General features: G+C 35.7%; 1 protein-coding gene across 7 annotated transcripts in view; it reads left to right on the top strand.

Annotated features, from left to right (window-relative positions):
• The window catches only part of dgkh (diacylglycerol kinase, eta), a 176409-nt gene that overhangs the window by 72029 nt on the left and 84111 nt on the right, over positions 1–20269 (top strand). For all 7 annotated transcript variants that reach the window (XM_056464992.1, XM_056464995.1, XM_056464991.1 and 4 more), the window contains 3 exons: positions 943–1047; positions 1761–1893; positions 20138–20244. In XM_056464992.1, coding sequence (XP_056320967.1) covers positions 943–1047; positions 1761–1893; positions 20138–20244 — 345 coding nt within the window. The remainder of the gene's footprint in view (positions 1–942; positions 1048–1760; positions 1894–20137; positions 20245–20269) is intronic.

The following is a 20269-nucleotide window of genomic DNA, read 5'->3' on the forward strand; positions in this document are numbered from 1 at the left end:
TTGGAGTGGCGCTCTTTCTCTGCTGATGTCACTGATGGCTTTAGCCACAATATTCTTAACCACACCCCTCTTTCAATTATTTGCTACAATGGATTGATGCGCAAAAAAGAAAGCTCAACCCCTGCTCAATATTTTGTTTCAGTTGGACATTAACGTACTGAAATAAAAGTCTAAGCAACTTCTGGTTCACCGGTTGAAACATCAACAAAGGCCTTACAGGCTTTGATCAACATTAGGGTAATACATTATTTACAGAATTGTACCTTTTGGGTGGACTTCCTTCTTAAGAACACTCATCAGAAACAACATGGTTAATTTAGATTACATTTATGATATCTTTATGAACTATTTCAAGTGTGACAGTTTGGAGGAATGAACATAAAGAGGGACCATAAAACGTCAGATTTCATTACAATACTCCTTTGTTTGAAAGATAAACCAAAATCACCAGAGTGATCAGCGTGACCAAATGATATTGTTGGAATATGCTCTGTTGTTTTGGTGCAGGTGGTATAATCTCTAAATCCCTGCTAACTGTACAGCCTGCCTCACTGCGCGTGCTGCAGCGAAAAACAGCTCCTCTGTGGCAGCACCGCCGGCGTGTGGAGATGTTAAGGGTGGTGTTATCAATAAATTATAGCAGTATTAAAAGCGCAGAGGTTGACTCGCATGGAGGGCTGCCCCTGTTATGAAACAGGCTTTTAGCATTTTCTCAGGCTCTCGTCTGTCAGCCTGAATCTCGCTCAAGCATCCGAAACGAGACGAGAGGAAAAGACCTGAGGGGTGGAGGTGGCCGTTAAAGGGGATAAGAGGAGGAGGCGAGGCTTGTCCCGAGCCTTGTCTTAAAGAGCAGGAGGGGGGATCTCGCTGTCAGTCGCAGTCAGGCAGGCAGGAGGGCGAGACGCTCCACTCTCATCTCCCTGGATCTCTGTCTCCCTGTAGGTAATTACACCGTTTCGAAGGCTTATCCTGTGCGCCGAGAACAGGAAAGAAATGGAGGACTGGATCAGCTCGCTGAAATCGGTTCAGTCCAGAGAGCATTACGAGGTAAGGGGCGCACTTTGAGCGTTCTGCATGTTTCTCAAACACACTTTCTTGAAATTAGAAGCTGGATATCAGAAGCATGCCTTAGAATCCCGCCGTAAGTGTTGTCAATCAGGTCCTGTGAGGTTCAAATCCTGCTTCCATACAGATTTCCCTTTCTTCTCTGTTAACGAGATGCGTAATGCAAAAAATTGTTTTCTGTGTATATTCGCTTCTTTCTATTTCACAGATAATTGTGCACGTGTGCATGCGCTGCAGTTTAACATCTGAAATGAAATGTTGCACGCCACTAACTCAAAGTGCGGACTGTATGCTCACTTTGATACGAGATGAAGATGGTTATGTAAGACTCTCAGCCCCCGTGTTCTGCAATACCACACCCAGAACTCCAGCGCTCCCCTGGCATCCGAAACTAGGGGCACAATCCTCCCTATTCAATCTGTTTATCATTCAAGACATGTCAAACCCCCTGATGAACCTCTTAACTCAGTCCCGTTGCATCAGTGTGCATCTGTAGATGGCCATTCTGGGAGCGCAGATGTTACAGGAGGAAAACTGTTGTCAGGGAGAGTTGTGGTGTGGTGTTGCACGCAGGAGGCATGCGTCTAGTAGGCATCACGCTATTATACACGTGTTGCATGTGAGCTGAAAGTGTAGCCTTTGTTTTAGGGACTCTAAAAAAGTCTGCCAATTTGTTTTAACTTCTCCTTTGCTAGACGGCACAGTTTAATGTGGAACATTTCTCAGGGATGCACAACTGGTATGCCTGCTCCCACGCTCGCCCCACCTTCTGTAATGTCTGTCGGGACAGCCTCTCAGGGGTCACTTCTCATGGCCTCTCTTGTGAAGGTAGGTGTTTGTCTGTGTCTCTCTCTCTTAAATTCGTATGTTGGATAATCCTTTAATTATGAAGCTGCACCGCTCAGCTCGCTGTCCTTCCCCAAAGGTGTCATATTCTCATCAAAGCTGGCCGAGGGTGGTCAGGCATGGCATTAGAGTCGGTTACACTGGTCAGAGCTACTTAGTGCAGAAGCACAGCTAATTGAGGTGGGGACGGGATGTGGATGGAAATGTGCTGCATTAATAAATCGATACATGTTTCTGTTTTGTTTTGTTTTGTTTAGATTATGTTGGATATGATGGGTTTGGCTTCCTATATTAAAACATATTAAGTAAAAAAGATCAAATGTATAAAATACAAAACTGTCTGATGTAGGATGAACTACAGTAGTCAACATTTGAAGTGGATCAAAATTGTCCTAAGACAAGAATGGTTGTTCAATAGCTTTACTACAACCTCCATGAAAGATATATACAGTTGAAAGCAGAATTATTAGCCCTCCTAAAGTATTAGCTCTCCTGTATACACTACCTGACAAAAGTCTTGTCGTTGATCCCAGTTGTAAGAGCAACAAATAATAACTTGACTTCTAGTTGATCATTTGGAGAAGTGGCACAGGATTCAGATGAATTATCTGTTGAACTGCATCCTAATCATCACAAATACTTCTGAAGACCTATTGCATGGACCCAAGATTCTCACAGAAATCAGTCAAAATTGGTGAAGGAAAAATTATGGTTTGGGGTTACATTCAGTATGGGGGTGTGCAGGAGATCTACAGAGTGGATGGCAACATCAACAGCCTGAGGTATCAAGACATTTGTGCTGCCCATTACATTACAAACCACAGGAGAGGGCAAATTCTTCAGCAGGAAAACGCTCCTCATACTTCAGCCTCCACATCAAAGTTCCTGAAAGCAAAGAAGGTCAAGGTGCTTCAGGATTGGCCAGCCCAGTCACCAGAACATTATTGAGCATGTCTGCGGTAAGATGGAGGAGGCATTGAAGATGAATCCAAAAAATCTTGATGAACTCTGGGAGTCCTGCAAGAACGCTTTCTTTGCCATTCCAGATGACTTTATTAATAAGTTATTTGAGTCATTGCAGAGATGTATGGATGCAGTCCTCCAAGCTCATGGGAGTCATACACAATATTAATTCTGTTTCTACTGCACCATGACTTTATATTCTATACTGTACATTATTTCTGTTCAGAGACAAGACTTTTGTCTAAGCAAAGTCAGATCTTACTGTCCTAATTAAATAATTAAAAATCAAGGCATGATCACATTTTATTTTGATCAAATAAGTGTAATCTAGAGGCCTTTGTCTTTCATATAAGCCACTTGTGATAACAAAGGATCAACTAGAAGTCAAGTTATTGTTTGGTGTTCCTAAAACTTGCATAGGCGACAAGACTTTTGTCATGTAGTGTATATTTCTCCAATTTCTGTTTAATGGAAAGAAGATTTTTTTCAACACATTTCTAAACATAATAGTTTTAATAACTAATTTCTAATAACTAATTTCTTGTATCTTTGCCATGAAGACGGTAAATAATATTTTACCATATATTTTTAAGATACTAATATTCAGCTTAAACTGACAGTTAAAGGTTTCGACAGGTTAGGGTAATTAGACAAGGAGTTATATAACAGTAGTTTGTTCTGTAGACAATCCAAAATAAATATTGCTTAAGGGGGCTAATTATATTGACCTTAAAATGGTTTTAATTAAATAAAAAAAAAACTGCTTTTATTCTAGCTGAACTAAAACAAATAAGACTTTCTCCAAAAGAAAAAATATTTTAGGAAATACTGTGAAAAATGTCTTGCTCTTATTACATTATTACATAATTTGAAATATTTGAAGAAAAAAAAATCACATGACGGTTAATAATTTTGACTTCAACTGTGGTAGGTTTTAATTGCTTTTATCATAATAAAATAAACAAAAACATTATCTAGAACAGAAGGAGTGCAAATGCCATTTCACAATACACAGAATGTCGGACACAACATAATACAATTTCTTTGAGAAAGCATAAAAAAATTTATTAAATGAAATAAATAAATTATAGAGAAGTGTGTAGGCTCCACAACTCAGCGCTTGCCAAACCGATCCAGCCCATCAGGAGTTACAAGTCTGCATTACCAATAAAAAACCTTAATGGATCCCAGGTTTTGAAAAATATATTTTGTCTATTTGCCAACTCATATCTCAGTTCTTCCATGGACAACACATAACTCAGACGTGTATTCAGACTTTCAGTTCTGTAGATTTATTTTCTGATGCAGGACAACCTAAAGTCAGTTTCAATCACTAATCACAGCCTATTGTACTACAGTAATCTGACATATTCAACAGTAAGTATAGGCTTGTTGAATAGGTTTTGATTTTGTCCATGTGGAATTATTTGGATCGTAAAAAATAGGGAATGGAGCCAGGTGATTGGAGGGAATGGACTTTAAAGTAACAGGTTTTGCCTGGTTTACCTCAGCAGTTAGCCATAACTATGCCTTATGTGGGCAAAACATGTCTTCATTTGATGGCAGTTATATATATATATATATATATATATATATATATATATATATATATATATATATATATATATATATATATATATATATATATATATATATATATATATATATATATATATATTGCAGTATTGATTCTGATACAGTCCTAATATTATATATATAAAATCTATATATGTATATATAAAATATTAGGACTGTATCAGAATCAATACTGCAATATGCACATACACAATGGTCCCATCACAATGTGAAATTTTGAGTTGAGATTTCAGTAGACGAGCAGGAATGGTTCAGAACATGTTACTGAGTATGTTTACATGAACACCAACAATCTGATTTTAATACGATTAAGACAATACTCTGATTAGGAGTCTACCATGTAAACAGCAATGTTTGATTAATTTGCTACAATTAAGGTCATAATTGAACTAAACAGAAATCGAATTAAGACGTGGAGTATGCTGATTTTAGTCACATTATTGAAGTGCAGTACAGACATGTAAACACCGCAATCAAATTATTACCATCATGTAGGATTTTCTCCAATATTTCGTGACAGGATATTCCATACGCACACGGCTGTTTGACACTATTCTCTGCACCTACCGAGTCAGTGACAAAATGCAGAGTTTTTTCCCCCATGCGGCGTGAGGTATCAAATTCCAGCTGTTTATACTCCCATCCAATATCCGGTTTGTCATAGGGGTGTGCATGAAATATTCCTGAATGAAAGTGAAGGTGCCAAACTGCAGTTAAAGTTGACAAAATTAAAAATGAAACACCTGAAATTACATGAAACTCCGGAGGAAACATGGATAGCGCGGTGACGCAATGACGTTAATCGAATTTTGTGCTGTAACATGTAAAAAGGGATCATGAAAGGAATGTTCAAAAAGCAAGTCATGTAAACACCTTAATCATATTATTGTCTTATTCGGATTAAGGCAAATAATTCGATTACTGATGTTCATGTAAACATAGTCACTGCAAAGGAGTCACTGCAAGGTTAAAAAATAATATAGTGAAAGTTTATCATTTGTCTGTGTTTTTAAGACCAGTGATACGTAATCGTGTGGTTATACGTAATCGCATGCACTATATACTGTAGATACTATATACTGTAGATACACTACCAGTCTAAGTTTAGAACCAGTAAGATGCATTATATTATATTAATTTATGTATTATATTAAGCTTATTCTGCTCACAATGACAGCATTTATTTAAAAAAATGTATATACATTTACAGTATGTACAGTGAAAACTAAAAAATGTGAAATTGTGAAATATTGCAATATTAAATAATGTTAAACAAATAATTATTTTATTGAATGTAGTTTAAAATTGCATCTTTTCTTGTGATTTAAAGCTGAATTGTAGTATATAGTGTTATACATTTTCAAATATTCTAGTATCATAACCTGCTCAAGAAGAAACATTTGTTGTTGTTGTTGTTGTTGTTGTCAGTTTGGGAAACTAATACAATACCATTTAAAAGTACCATTTAAAATGTATTTACTTTTATTTATCACAATAAATTGTTCATTCATTCATTCATTCATTTTCTTTTCGGCTTAGTCCCTTTATTATTCTGGGGTCGTCACAGCGAAATGAACCGCCAACTTTTCCAGCATATGTTTTACGCATCGGATGACCTTTGAGCCGCAACCCAACACTGGGAAAACAATACATTTTTCAAGAGTGAAAATAAATACATAAATAATGTCATAATGTATCTTGAACTTTCTTTTTAAAAGTAAAATGTATCACAGTTTTTACTATACTATGCAAAACAAACAAACAAACAAACAAACAAAAATCAGCACTGATAATTGTAAGAATAATTATTAGTGTTTTTTACCAACAAAACAGTAAGTGATCGTAATAGAACAGTTTAACATCAAATAACAATGATTTCTGAAGGATCATGAGACAATGAAGAATGGATTCATGATGATGAAAATTCAGCTTTGAAATTGAAATGACATTAAATTAAAAACCTGTTATTTATTAGTTAATAATTTAACAGACGTTACTGCATTTTTTGTCTAAATTTATACATCCATAGTGAGCAGAACACTGAAAAAATTATTTAAAGATGATTCCTTGGATTTACTACACATTTTATTAAGTGGGTTGTAAACTATTTATTTGGGATGAATTTAAACTAACTAATTAAGTTGAACATTACTAAATTGATTGTGTTTGTTTAAATTGAGCATAAATAAATTGTTTGCAGCAATATTGCAGACATCATTTTTTTCTGTGAACTGGCTTCTTTTAAAACATTAAACAAGCTTACTGATTCCAAAATGTTGACTGGCATACTGTATATAATATTTTAAACAAAGTAAAAATTTAAGCATAAATTAATATAAACGTGTTTGATAATATAAATACATTCAAGTTTTTTCCACTGACATGAAATATCTAACAAAGTGTACTTTATTTCATGTAGTTGACATGGCAACAGTTCTCGCTTTCAATTAGTTTAACAATTTATTCTGTACATCTTTATAATCACGCTCTGTAAAAAAAATGCAGGGTTCCACACAATTCATTCGTGTTCTCCCAACAAAAATTGATTGAGTTAACACTTTTAACAAATTTATGTGGATTGAACATAAAAAATTAAGTTGTCCCAATGAAGTCTCAAGAATTGTGTTGTTTCAGCTTATTTTAAATAAGTAGTTTGAACGAGCAAAAAAAATATAATTTTTTTGAGTGCATGCACTAATCAAAGGTTCATGTTTTTCCCCAAAACGTGTCTTTATAATCAAACCTTTTCTAATCAAATTTGCGTAGTGCTATCCCATTTCAAGTACGTCACATGTGCCATAAATAGCAGATGACTGAACTCAGATACTTTAGCAAGTGATGAATGAATCAGTGATGTAATGATAACTGATGTACTGTTTAGTTGAGTTTTTCTGTGGTGGCTTCTCATAGTACTGTAATAAAAAAAAATCAGTACACATACTGTATTACATGACACACCACATACAACAAGTTTGTGGGCTTTATTTGTGAACTACCAATAGAAGCACCTCAAGGAAAGTGCTGGCAGGTTAAAACACTTTCACTAAAAATACCACATCCAGGATCATGCATTATGCATGCTAATGGTGTGACATCATGTGGAAAGAGAGTGCTAATTACTTTCAGAGATATGCAGATGGTGCTCATTAAACTCGCCTGGCTGTTATTGGCTCTCACATAGCAGGAAGTAAAAATACTAACCTCTCACTCACGCCTCAGTTTTAAAAAGAAATTTGTGAAAAACTCAAACTGCATTGTGGATAATATCTCCAATTAGAGCTGTTCAAATCATCTCGTGAAGTTGAATTCATATTGCAAATTATAGAAATTATCTTGTATCCCGCATTCTTAAAAAAATAAGAAGAAAATGCTGGTTCCACTTTAAACAACCCAGGCTCATTCTGATTACATACCGCTTTATACATTTCTAAAGAGCGCCAAATACATCCCAGGAGGTTTGTTTTTTTTGCAGTTTTTGTTTTCGCAAATCCACCAGAGGCCACTGTGTATGCTTTTTCAGATCTCAGATTTCTCTTGCGTGTGCCATTCGCGCCTACTGTTCTAGCGGAAATCCTCTGCTGCTGTCAACTGACTGACTGAGGCCCCGTTTACGCTAATCCATTTTAGTTTTAAAATGCAAAAGTTTTGCTACGGTTATGCCATCCGTCCACACTATGCAGGAGTTTTCGAGCGCCGAAATGGAGCTTTTTTGCAGAAGAGTCAGTTTTCATTCTAAAACGCTGCTGCTCCATGTCACTGTGGATGGGGGGAAAACAGAGACATCTGAAAACATCTGATTGGAGGTTTTTCCTCAATATTAAGTAGCCTAATTACACTTCAGTCTTGCATCCTCTTCTTGTAAGTTTAGACTTCGCAAGTTTGATATGGAAAACAAACTCCTGAGGACACGTTGGGTAAATCTTCAAAGGGAACATGTACTTTATAACCTCATTCACATACCCTGGCTACGTTGTTTCACTTTCCTAACAATAAAATAAAACATGATATAAGGAACTGTCTATTTTCATTTTGATATTAGCAACTTAACAGACACTAAACATGTTGAGGCGACGTTTAGCTGCATATTTATATGACCATCATCTTCATGCATATTTATAACAAAACGGAGCCTATAACATAACTGTCTCCTTTAATTTTCATTGAAAATACAAAACATACCCACTCTTTTGCAGAATATCAGTTTTAATAATCAATTATGGCCATTATAAAAGTATAACGCACAATAAGTTTATATAATATAGAAAATAAAGGCAAGCAATCATTAATCAAAACATTAATAAATATATTAACCTAACTTATCTTTGTGCTCAGCCAAAACACTTTACCTGAGAACAAGTAATAGATTAAAAAGACCAAATTCATGGAACATGTGTTTAGATATAGACAACAAAATGAATAAAATATTACATTTAACAAATATAGTAAGATTAGATCCAGCGGTAGATCCTTGATTAACAGTCTGACGTGCACAGCTCTCATAATGGTAGATGTGCTCAAAGCACCCTGCACTACATGCCAGAGTGTGTGTGTGTGGTCACATAATGTGCGTTTTCAGCGGTGTAATGTAGACGGAGAGTTGTTCAGAAACGCTTGATGAAACACTAGAGTAGATGCGGATCGTTTTTATTCTAAAACGCTGTTTTTAAACTAAAACGTATTAGTGTAAACGGGGCCTGACTAACTGACTGATCAACCGATCCCCCCACCCCCCCTCTTCCCTAAACCCAACCAATAGCATTTTAAAAAAGCACCGATTGACTCAACCAGTGTTTTGAAAAGCAATCCAGAAAAAGAAAAGCCCTCGCAGCAGCCTGCTTTTTACCACGTTTTCAGATCATACCACATTCTTACCCTGTTATTTACTTGTTTATTTATTTATTTTTTGGCTTTTGTCTTACCTGCTTTTTGGAACTGTTCTTCAACGTACTTGAGCCCTGTCATTGCTATCAACTTTGCTTTGCGTCTCAAGTCAGCCGACTTATGTGTCGAGCTACCAGACAAAATAGTAACTGAGGAAAAGCTACTTGTACATTAAGGTAGCGCTCAGAAAAAAACTAAACACCCATGAAGAAACTCGACACAGATGAACATGAAAACCTACTGCCAACTAGCATTTTGGCAGTGTTATTCTCCTTCTCCTTCAAATCCGAGCTCCTTCTTGGGATTTGACACTTGTAAACACTCACTCCATTGGGTTCACAGCTCTCAGCACCGCCCACACTCGCCACAGCTACCAAGCCGACCAATCACAGAGCTTGCGCTATGCCGTCAGCATCAGCGTCTGCGTCAGCCAAGGCGAGGGCTATGCGACTGCACAGACTGCGCCAGACCATACGCTGGCGTGTGACGCAGAAGTATAAATCAGGCTTAACTCTACCAGTATCCCAGATCAACAGCACCAGAAGTGTTCTGCAATACATTATGAACACAGTAGAAACATTGTATTTATTTTTTTGATTAAAGTACATGGTAGTTAAGACCACTTAAAATAAAGTGAACCAAAATGTCAAAAATAAATCATCCTAAAGTTTTTTCTAATGTAGAAATGGCATTAAGAATTACAGTTTTTTGGAGTCATGTTACATTTGGCAACAGTGGATTTTTGCAATTTTTTTTGTGTGTGGTCGCAATGGTCCATAATTAAGGAACACCTTCCAGTGCATTTGTTACGGCGTTTGTGTTTCCAGCAAGCGGAGTCACTCCTGAGTATTAATTACTGTATCCGTTACTGTGGAAAGATCTCATTTCTTTTTCACCAAACCTCTTATTACCATCTTCAAGGCTGAGAGCGGGTTCCGTTCACATGGAAATTGCTTTTGTTTTCAGCTGTTGACAATGACAATGATTTTAGAGTGGACTATTGTGTGAAAGAGAATCATTATTTATAACATGGTTAATTCAGGACTTGGATGGTAATTATAGCATTCCAGCTGAGCTCAAGTACATGATACAGTACCGGTTATGACTTGAGACTGTACGTTCTAATAATGCTGTAGAATGTATTTGTTTTGATATGTTTCTTATGTTGTTACTGTTTTAAAAAATCAATAGGGCTGTGTTAGATTGTAAATGTAATCTGTAGTCCTGGGAGTTCACCGAAATATATGACGTGTTCAAGTTTGTAATGACAAATCCAAAAAGCTTTTCGGCACAACTGCAACAAGAGCAAAGGGTACATAAGGTGTATTTGAAGGGATCCCTCGTCCAAAAAATAAAAAAATTAACTGACTATTTACTCACCCTCAAGTTGTTCCAAACTTTTATGAATTCCTTTTTTTCTTGTTAAACACAAATTAAGACATTTTAAAGAATGCCAGCAACCAATAACCATTACGTCCTATACAAGAATAGCAAAAAAAAATACAATTGAAGTCAACGGATACTGTTATACAACATTTTTATTTGTTTTCATTGTAAATTGTACATTTCAATCATTTCAAACATTTTTAATTGTTTCCAGTGTGAATCACCAAACCCTCATCCCCTACTCGATGCCATCATTGGCTGAAACTTACATTACTTTCTGAACAAGTGCAAACAAGTCTTTACATGATAGCTGTCATGTTGAACTAATAAGCCAGTGTGAAAGCACCTCGAGTCACGACTGAAACCTGAAGAAGATCAAATTGAGTAAAGAAGATGATCAAGCTTGAGTCATAGTGAGGTCAAGTGTAAAGGGTCAAGTGTGATTCAAAACCAAGACCAGGGAGTGAAGTCAAGACTGAGACCAAAAAAAGCGAGTTAATTTTGCTGCAACCTGTAAACCTCCAAGTGAAAGAACTTTTGCCGTGGGTAGAAGTTTAGAATTGTTACAGATGCAGCTACTGAGCATGTTCACATCAATATACAGTAGCATCATGGATAACAATTATGACTGTTTTTCCATTACTGTATGTGGTAGTTTTATGGTTGAGCTGTAGATATTAATAAAATACAATAGGTTGGTTTCCATGTCATGTACAAGACAAGAAACAATAACCACTCAAAAGCCCCAGGAAGTATGGACAGAACAATCGAAGCACATGAAGTCCCACCCATTTGGAGCAGATTTGTCCACTTGGGGACAAAAAGTGCTAAGTCATAGTCAGAATAAGACAGGAGAGGGTAGATTAAGACTTGAAGAGGGTTGAGTCCAAGTCTAGACTGAGACCAGAAGAGGGTCAAGTCTGTATCAAGATTAAGACCTGGAGAGGGTTGAGTCTAAGTCTAGACTGAGACCAGTAAAGGGTCAAGATTGAGACTTGAAGAAGGTTGAGTCTGAGTCATAACAGACCAGAAGATGGTCAAGTCTGTAAAAAGAATGAGACCTTAAGAGGGTTGAGTCCAAGTCTAGTCTGAGACCAGAAGATGGTCAATCTGTATCAAGATTGAGACCTAAAGAAGGTTGAGTCCAAGTCTAGACTGAGACCAGAAGAGGGTCAAGTCTGTATAAAGATTGAGACCTGAAGAAGGTTGAGTCCGAGTCTAGACTGAGACCAGAAGAAGGTCAAGTCAGTATCAAGATTGAGACATGAACAGGGTTGAGTCCAAATCTAGAGTGAGACCAGAAGAGGGTCAAGTCTGTATCAAGATTGACACCTAAACAGGTTTGAGTCCAAGTTTAGAATGAGGCCAGAAGAGGGTCAAGTCTGTATCAAGATTGAGACCTGAACAGGTTTGAGTGCAAGTTTAGAAAGAGACCAGAAAATGGGCAAGTCTGTATCAAGATTGAGACCTGAACAGGTTTGAGTCCAAGTTTAGAATGAGACCAGAAAAGGGGCAAGTCTGTATCAAGATTAAGGCCTAAAGAGGGTTGAGTCCAAGTCCAGACTGAGACTAGAAGAGGGTCAAGTCTGTATCAAGATTGAGACCTGAACAGGTTTGAGTCCAAGTTTAGAATGAGAGGAGAAAATGGGCAAGTCTGTATCAAGATTGAGACCTGAACAGGGTCAAGTCTTTTGTGCACTCAAGTTTGTTAATTCTAATGGAAAAGGTTATAGGGAGCAGCGTGGTCACAACTAGCACATGCGATGCATTTGCATTTTCTAGGTGTAGCTACAGCACATCACGTTGAAGACATGTCAAATTTTCAGAATTCCGCTAGTGCACTATGCACTATTTGACAAGAATCAACCAATCAGCTTCAAACATTGTATGTATTATACACATTTCAGGAATAACAATAGACTAATTACCTCAGTCAAACACATAGCACCCAAACACTGCTGCTTTGTAATTTACTCTAAATAAAACTTGTATCAGAGCTGCAGCAAGGGTTTGTCAGTGGTGGTTCCTCAGAGAGTGCAGCTGATGGTTGCTTGGTTGCATGGGAGTGCAAGATCAGAAGTGCTTTAAAATTGGTGATGGAAGCGCAAGAAGTTTTCGACGTAAAATGTGAACAGTCCCAGATAAGCTTGACTAGCTTTTCAGGTCTACGCTAGTCTTTTCAGCAGAGTTGAAAGACTTAAAGTTTAAAACAATCATTGCTGTTTATATTTTCAGCATCAGCCAATCAATAAGGATTGATGTGAGACACAGGCCCCAACAATGGAGCCAAACTTGATATTTCTCTCTCTCTTGATAATTTGACCAAGACATCCTGTCCATTAGCAGCGCATCGTAAACAGTCTTGCGTTCACCCTGCATTACTGAATTGTCTGTAAATGGTTTGCTAACAGCCCTGAAAATGACATTAGAGTGATTTATTGGAGATTTGTTTTCAGAGCCATGTGAAATGGTCTGAGCGTAGACCAGCTCTGATTACAAGATGAGTGCGGAGCCCAAGCGAGATGAAGCAGTCTGTGATTAGCATTATGAATCTCATGCTCTCGTCTCATCTCAATAAATGCATCTCTTCATTTATTATTGAGACGCATTTCAGACAGTGGAAGTTCCCTGCATTGGACATGACGGCAAGTACTCAGCTTGCTTTCCCGCAAATGGTCCCATTCAGTGCATATCCACTCTGCTGCTGAAATCCTCCAGGGAGGAAGTGCTTTCTGTGGTGACTGTTTGGTGGCAGAGCTAAATGTTCCTCTGCATTGGCGTGATTAGCTCTGTCACCACAAATCTGTGTAATCCTGCAGGACATTAGAAGCCCTGGCAGCATATGGAGGCGTAATGCGCTCAGACACTGAGATGGGCTGATTTAACTGGATTTGAGGATTGTTTGGAGTCTGATTCTTGGTCTCTGGGCGCCAGTCAGCCCCAACCATCAATGCACAGAACGTTTTGTTGTTCTGCAATAGGCTTCTGCCGACATTTAATCTTCTTTTATCACAAAATGCGGTATTATCACAATATTGATCTAAGCTGAAAAAAGGTTACTTTAACAGGTATAATAACCAAAAAATACTTAGTATGTTTTTTTCTATATGCATGTTAACAGTAAACTAATGTTTTAAACAAATTAATTTGCATAAGGATGAAAAAGTTTAATCTCTAACACTTCAACAATAATAATAATCAATAATAATTCCGTACATTTATATGGCGCTTTTCTGGACACTCAAAGCGCTTCACATATTTTTTTTTTGTTGGGGGGTCTTCTCATCCACCACCAGTGTGTATCATCCTGGGATTTTAATGACCACAGAGAGTCAGGACCTCGGTTTAACATCTCATCTGAAAGACGTTGAACTGAGCAGTATAGAGTCCCCTTCACTATACTGGGTGGTTAGGACCCACAAAGACTGCAGGTTGAGCACCCCCTGCTGGTCTCACTAAAACCACTTCCGGCAGCATCCTAGCTTTCCCACGCAGTCTCCCATCCAGGTACTGACGGGGCACAGCCCTGCTTAGCTTCAGTGGGTGACCATGTGAGCTATAAAGTCTCAATAAAGTCTCATTTGTAAATGTTAGCTAATGCATTAGAATCAACTGTGAAAAATAGGCATATTAGAGATATATGTTTAAGTTAATTTCAAAGAACACAACTGAACTTAATTTGTTAATTATAACTATATACAGTCAAGCCCAATGTTAAGTTAAATGTGGCCTTGTGCACACCAAGTTGATGCCAAACAACTATCACTGACAAAAACTGTGTTGTCTCTTCGCGTTGCCTCACATCTGGTCTTTTCTGGACCAAAAATCAATCAATCTGATTTGTTGCTAAATAACCAGTCAGAGCACTTTTTTCAGCCGACAACCGAGTTGACATAGTAAATCAGGCCAACGAGCTCCGACGTTAACCTGACAAGAGGTGACATGTGGGACACACCAAACCAATCGACCAACGAAGCCCAACAACCAACCATCTGCTTTGTGTGTCTGACCCTTATTGATTGAAAATAAATCACCTAATACAGGGTGTCTGTGGGGTCTTAAAAAGTCTTAAAATATCTTACATTTTAACAAAATTTTATTTACAAAATTTTTGTAAATAATTTTAAACAGGTCTTAATTTTCCACTGTCCAATGACCAACAATCCATCCCAATACAACTTTTTTATTTTATTTATATTTAGGTTTTTTATTGCAAGGGGAAACAATTCACAACAGCTGTTTGACAATTTAAACATTTAAAAATAATTTTAAAATAAAACAATTACACAATTTTTATGATAGAAACATATCCCTTTACATGGTCTTCCAGTTATTCAAAAACTATTTAATAAGTATGGGGGAGTGGACATATTATACATAGGCATGAAACTTGCATTAGGACATAATGATTAGGTTGAATAGGAGTTAAACTCCTACTCAATTTGGACCAACAAATACTGTATATATTTTTGATAATTCGTGTCATTTTCTTCCCAATAAATATACATTTAACAAAAAAAGTATGTTAAAAGTAAAATTGTCATTTAAATAAGAATAACGTTGGGAAAAAAGGCATAAAACTAGAGTTTCCTTTGCTAAGAAATAAATACAGTGTGTATGTATATATATATATATATATATATATATATATATATATATATATATATATATATATATATATATATATATATATATATATATATATATATATATATATATATATATATATATATATATATATATATATATATATATATATATATATATATAATTCTATTGGCCCAATTGAGCCATTAGCAAAAACCCTTAGTATTTAGCTCCTTACAAGTCTGACTTATTATAGCCAACAAATTTCTCAACATCACAGTATCATCACAGCACATAATGAAGATCAAAAAGAAGACAAATAAAAATACACAAAGTAGTAATATAAATAAAAGAATACATAACTTAACCAAGGTTTATGGTGAGCTATGGTTTTACAAAAAGGTACCTGAAATCCTAGAACCCACATACTCAAGAAAAGGAGTCCAGATGTATTTAAAAGTATATATTTTTCCCCTTGACTAGTGGGTAACATATTTCAATGACATAAGATCAAATATTACTTTATGCTATTCTGATACTGTCGGTGGTTTATCAGTTGTCTTAAATTCAACTTGAAACCTGCAGAAACCCTGTCATAAGTCTTCAAGCATTTGATGCTGTGATGAACAACCACTGGCAATACAACAATCTCAATATTCTTAAAGACATTCTGCATGGTTCAAGTGACCCAAATCCAAATTTTTCCTCTCATATGGCACAGATTTAAAGACAATGGCCAAATGAGAACTTTTCTGTCATAAACTATAGCAAAACACTTTGTGCAAAGCACCAATAAATGAAATCCTGCGAACAGATTAAGTGCAGGAATAGAAAACAAGAGCGCTCTTTTATTATCACTGTTAGTCAGCGCCCGCTCTTTTTTTCCAGGTCAGTGCGTCTTTGCCATGTGCAAGTGTAAGTGTAGACATCGGATTTGAGACACTTTTTTTTATATTGCATCTTATTATTAACATTTGAACTATTAGTCACAAAACACATTAAAACAAAGCAACAGACAATTCCTATTTTAACAATCCTAAAGAAAGACAAAATACATTATAGATATTCATTATTAATATAAAAATAATTATAGCAATTAAAACTAGTTAAAATAGTAATAATGAGTAAATAAATAAACAAAAATAAAAACATTTGAAAATAAAAATAATAATAAAATAAATTCAATCATGACATACACTCCCAGAAATAAAGGTACGCGAGTTGTCATTGGGGTACAAATTCAAAAGGTACAAATTTTTACCTGAAAGGTCCATATTAATACCTCATGGGTACATATTAGTACCTAAAAAGTACAAAAGTGTTCCTCTTAAAATTTGTAGGTACTAATATATACTTTTGAGGTACCAATATGGACCCTTCAAGTACAAATGTGTACCTTTTGAAAAGGTATGACCCCAGTGACAGCTCACGTACCTTTTTTTCTGAGAGTGTACCATAACTCAAAATACAGCTTGAAGAAAGAGCAATAAAATCCAAGTAAGGAGTCAAAACTCAGTGGACAAATGAAGAACATGGGTAAAGAATTCTAAGGGAATCGTTTCCCTAATAATATTGTTTCATCTTTTCAAGGCCTTCTTCATCTTGGGAGGCTTTTTCAGTTTATTCATGACAATTTGATTTGTATAATGTTATTATTATTAGTAGTAGCATTTATTAAATGCATATTTATATTTGTTTTATTAAAAACAAGCTTCGATTTGTCCACCTGTCAGGTTTTGGACCACATGGGACATAGCATGTGTATTTGGATATAACTCATTGGATATGTGGTTTTTTGACCACACTTTGTTATTATTGTTCATTTATTCCTTTGCTGGAAATTAATTGAATTTAGAAATAGTTTTGAAACAAATCTTTACGCTTAACAAACTAAATTAATTATGTAGGCTAATGTATGTCTGTGCATACAACACGTTTCTTTATTCACGAAAGAGAGTGAAAGTGAAAGTTAAGAATGAGGAGGCTCATTCTCGTGCTGCAGATGGTCTGTTTAGCTGTTTTATTGCTAGTGAAGCGTTCAGTTTTTCCACTTACAATGTCCGCCATGTAAATAGCAAATGCCCCATGACGTAACGCAACTGACTCTTAAAGGGAATGGGAGATGAGACTCTGATTGGTTTATTCTCATAACACACCTATAACTCATTAAGAGAATAAGCTCTATATGTTCAATACATGACCAATTCTAAGTTGAATAGATTTGGCCCTGTTACAGATAGAGATCATTTTAGCTTGTGTCCAGATTAAGTCCTGTTCCTCGTTTGTAATGGTCAGCTGAAGCTCCCCCTCCCATATTCTTTTAAGTTCCTGAGTATTCACCTCTGCAAATGTACGGAAAGCATTATAAAAGTGTGTGATCTGCTTACATGAGGGGGATTCAACAAAATTTTTTCCATGACTGAAATGGAAATATTAGTAATAAGTGTAGTGCTTTTAAAAATTTAATCCCTAATTTGAAAAAATCTAAACAAATGAAATCTTGGTAGTTTGTATTTTATGACCAAATCTTCGAAAGACTTTAAAGAGCCTTCAGTAAACAAATCACAAAATCTGCATAATCCATAAGTGGTCCAAACCCAGAGATTTGAGACACTTTGGACAAATTGGATACAGTGACAAATTCGTAACTGACCATCAAGATCTCCAGTGTAAATACAGCCTAACGTAATAACAATACAGAGTTATTCACCGTATTTTGAAGTGCCTATGATATAAATATGGTGCATGTTCATTATCAGGATGTATTGAATTATGGAATATCGGCAAATGTATATTCTGCTACTTGTAGAGACATCTGCACTAATTGTGGCCAGGAAAACCGCTGAGTGTACATTTTAAGTTGGTAGGAATGGAGGTGGCCATGATAATGTGCTGAAGCGTACATTATGGCGGAGGAAGCCAGCCAGCCAATCAATCATCCACTTAATTCTCCTCCTGGAAACAAGCAGATGAACATCGCTAACTTGATTAGACCTGCAATGCAATTTAATAGAGGAAATCAAAATAGAACTGTCAGCCATTAGTTTTGCTGGAGCTTTCCCACACTGCTGGTGAGGACAGTACAGCACCTGTGTGGATCAGAGATTGAGTTAGTTGAAAGATTTAAAAAAGTAAAAGAAATTGATTTACAATCCAAAAAGCTTTGTCATGCAATGTTGAAAATGAGACTGATGGGCTGTTGTGATTCCCGCTTTAGAAACATTCCCACAGTAAAGGAATCTAAAGGTGCAGATTAGTGAACTGGTTTGGTATATGTTATTATCAATACTGTGCAAATAACACTGCTGGTTTACTTTGTACACAACATTTCCACAGGGAAAACATTTAGAGGGTCATGCACTGGCCCAAATTAAGCATTCAGAGCCCCCTGTGCATATTGTCTTGTAGAGTCCCCTACCAGGCCACACCCCTATTATTTAAAAAAATAATAATAAAAATTGGGAAAATTAATGGTTTTCGTATACTTCTTTAAGTTCAATGAAGCAGTACTATATATATGTATATATATATATATATATATATATATATATATATATATATATATGTGTGTGTATATATTTATATATATATATATGTGTGTATATATATATATATATATATATATATATATATATATATATATATATATATATATATATATATATATATATATATATATATATATATATATATACCAAACTATATTACATTTGCCATGGGTAATTTTCTAGTTTATTTAATAATATTATAATTATTAATTTATTATTATTATTATTATTATTATTATTATTAAAATACTTTCTTGAGCAGACCATAAACGTATTTGAAGGATTTGAGAAAGAAAATGTGACTGAATGTGAGTATTAATCAATGAAAATTCAATATTACCATCACATAAATAATTTAGATTTGTATTAATAAATTTAACAAATAAATCAATTATCAATGAATTTTAGGAAAGTAACAAGAGCAAAAACAGAGCGTAAAATCTATCTTTCTCTCTCTCTCTCTCTCTCTCTCTCTCTCTCTCTCTCTCTCTTTACATATTGTGTACACTATATAATACAAATATTAAAACTTGGATAAATACACAAACAAGAAAAAAGTCATAATAATGTAATGTAATGTGTATTTATATTGCGCACTTATTGTATATATTATCGTGACCATACACCCAAAGCATTTCACAATCATGAGGGGGGGTTGCGGGGGGGGGGGGGGGGGGGTAGTCTCGCCACAACACCACCAGTGTGCAGCATGCACTTGAACAATGCCATGATGGTAAGAGCCAATGGTGGAAATTTAGCCAGCACACCAGGGTTACACCCCTACTCTTTTTTTATGAGTAGTGCTATGGGATTTTTATGGTGTTTTACAAAGGTAGTAAAATGAATGAACATTAAAAGAGAAAAAATAAGTTAATAATCAAAATACACAATGTATATACATTTAGCTTATTTATTTTTAATTACTTTATTTGTATTATTTAATTATTAATTAATTAATGAATAATTAAATAAATTATAATTCAATTAATCAATTTATTCAAACTTTCTTTTTAGAGGTTTTTGTGTTCAGATGCATGTAATTTATTTTTAATAATTAGCTTTAAGTACTTTTTGTCCTCTCTCTTGATCAATTTACATTGTATAGTTTTATTGAGCCTGACTTAGGAAGCATTTATCATCTAGACTTCTTCTATCATCTCATTTTTCTGATGTGAAAATAAAAACACTTGACTGTCTGTCTTTTAAGCTCCTCAAGGTTACTGCCGGCCAGCCTCTTAACACATTTCCACATTTCTCTCTTGCAGTGTGCAAATTCAAAGCCCACAAAAGATGTGCAGTCAGGGCCACTAACAACTGCAAATGGACAACATTGGCCTCTATCGGGAAGGACATTATTGAGGACGAGGATGGGGTGAGTGTCGTAAACCCTGCAGTTC

Source organism: Danio aesculapii, chromosome 9 (genome assembly GCF_903798145.1).
Source record: "Danio aesculapii chromosome 9, fDanAes4.1, whole genome shotgun sequence".
NCBI lineage: Eukaryota > Metazoa > Chordata > Actinopteri > Cypriniformes > Danionidae > Danio > Danio aesculapii.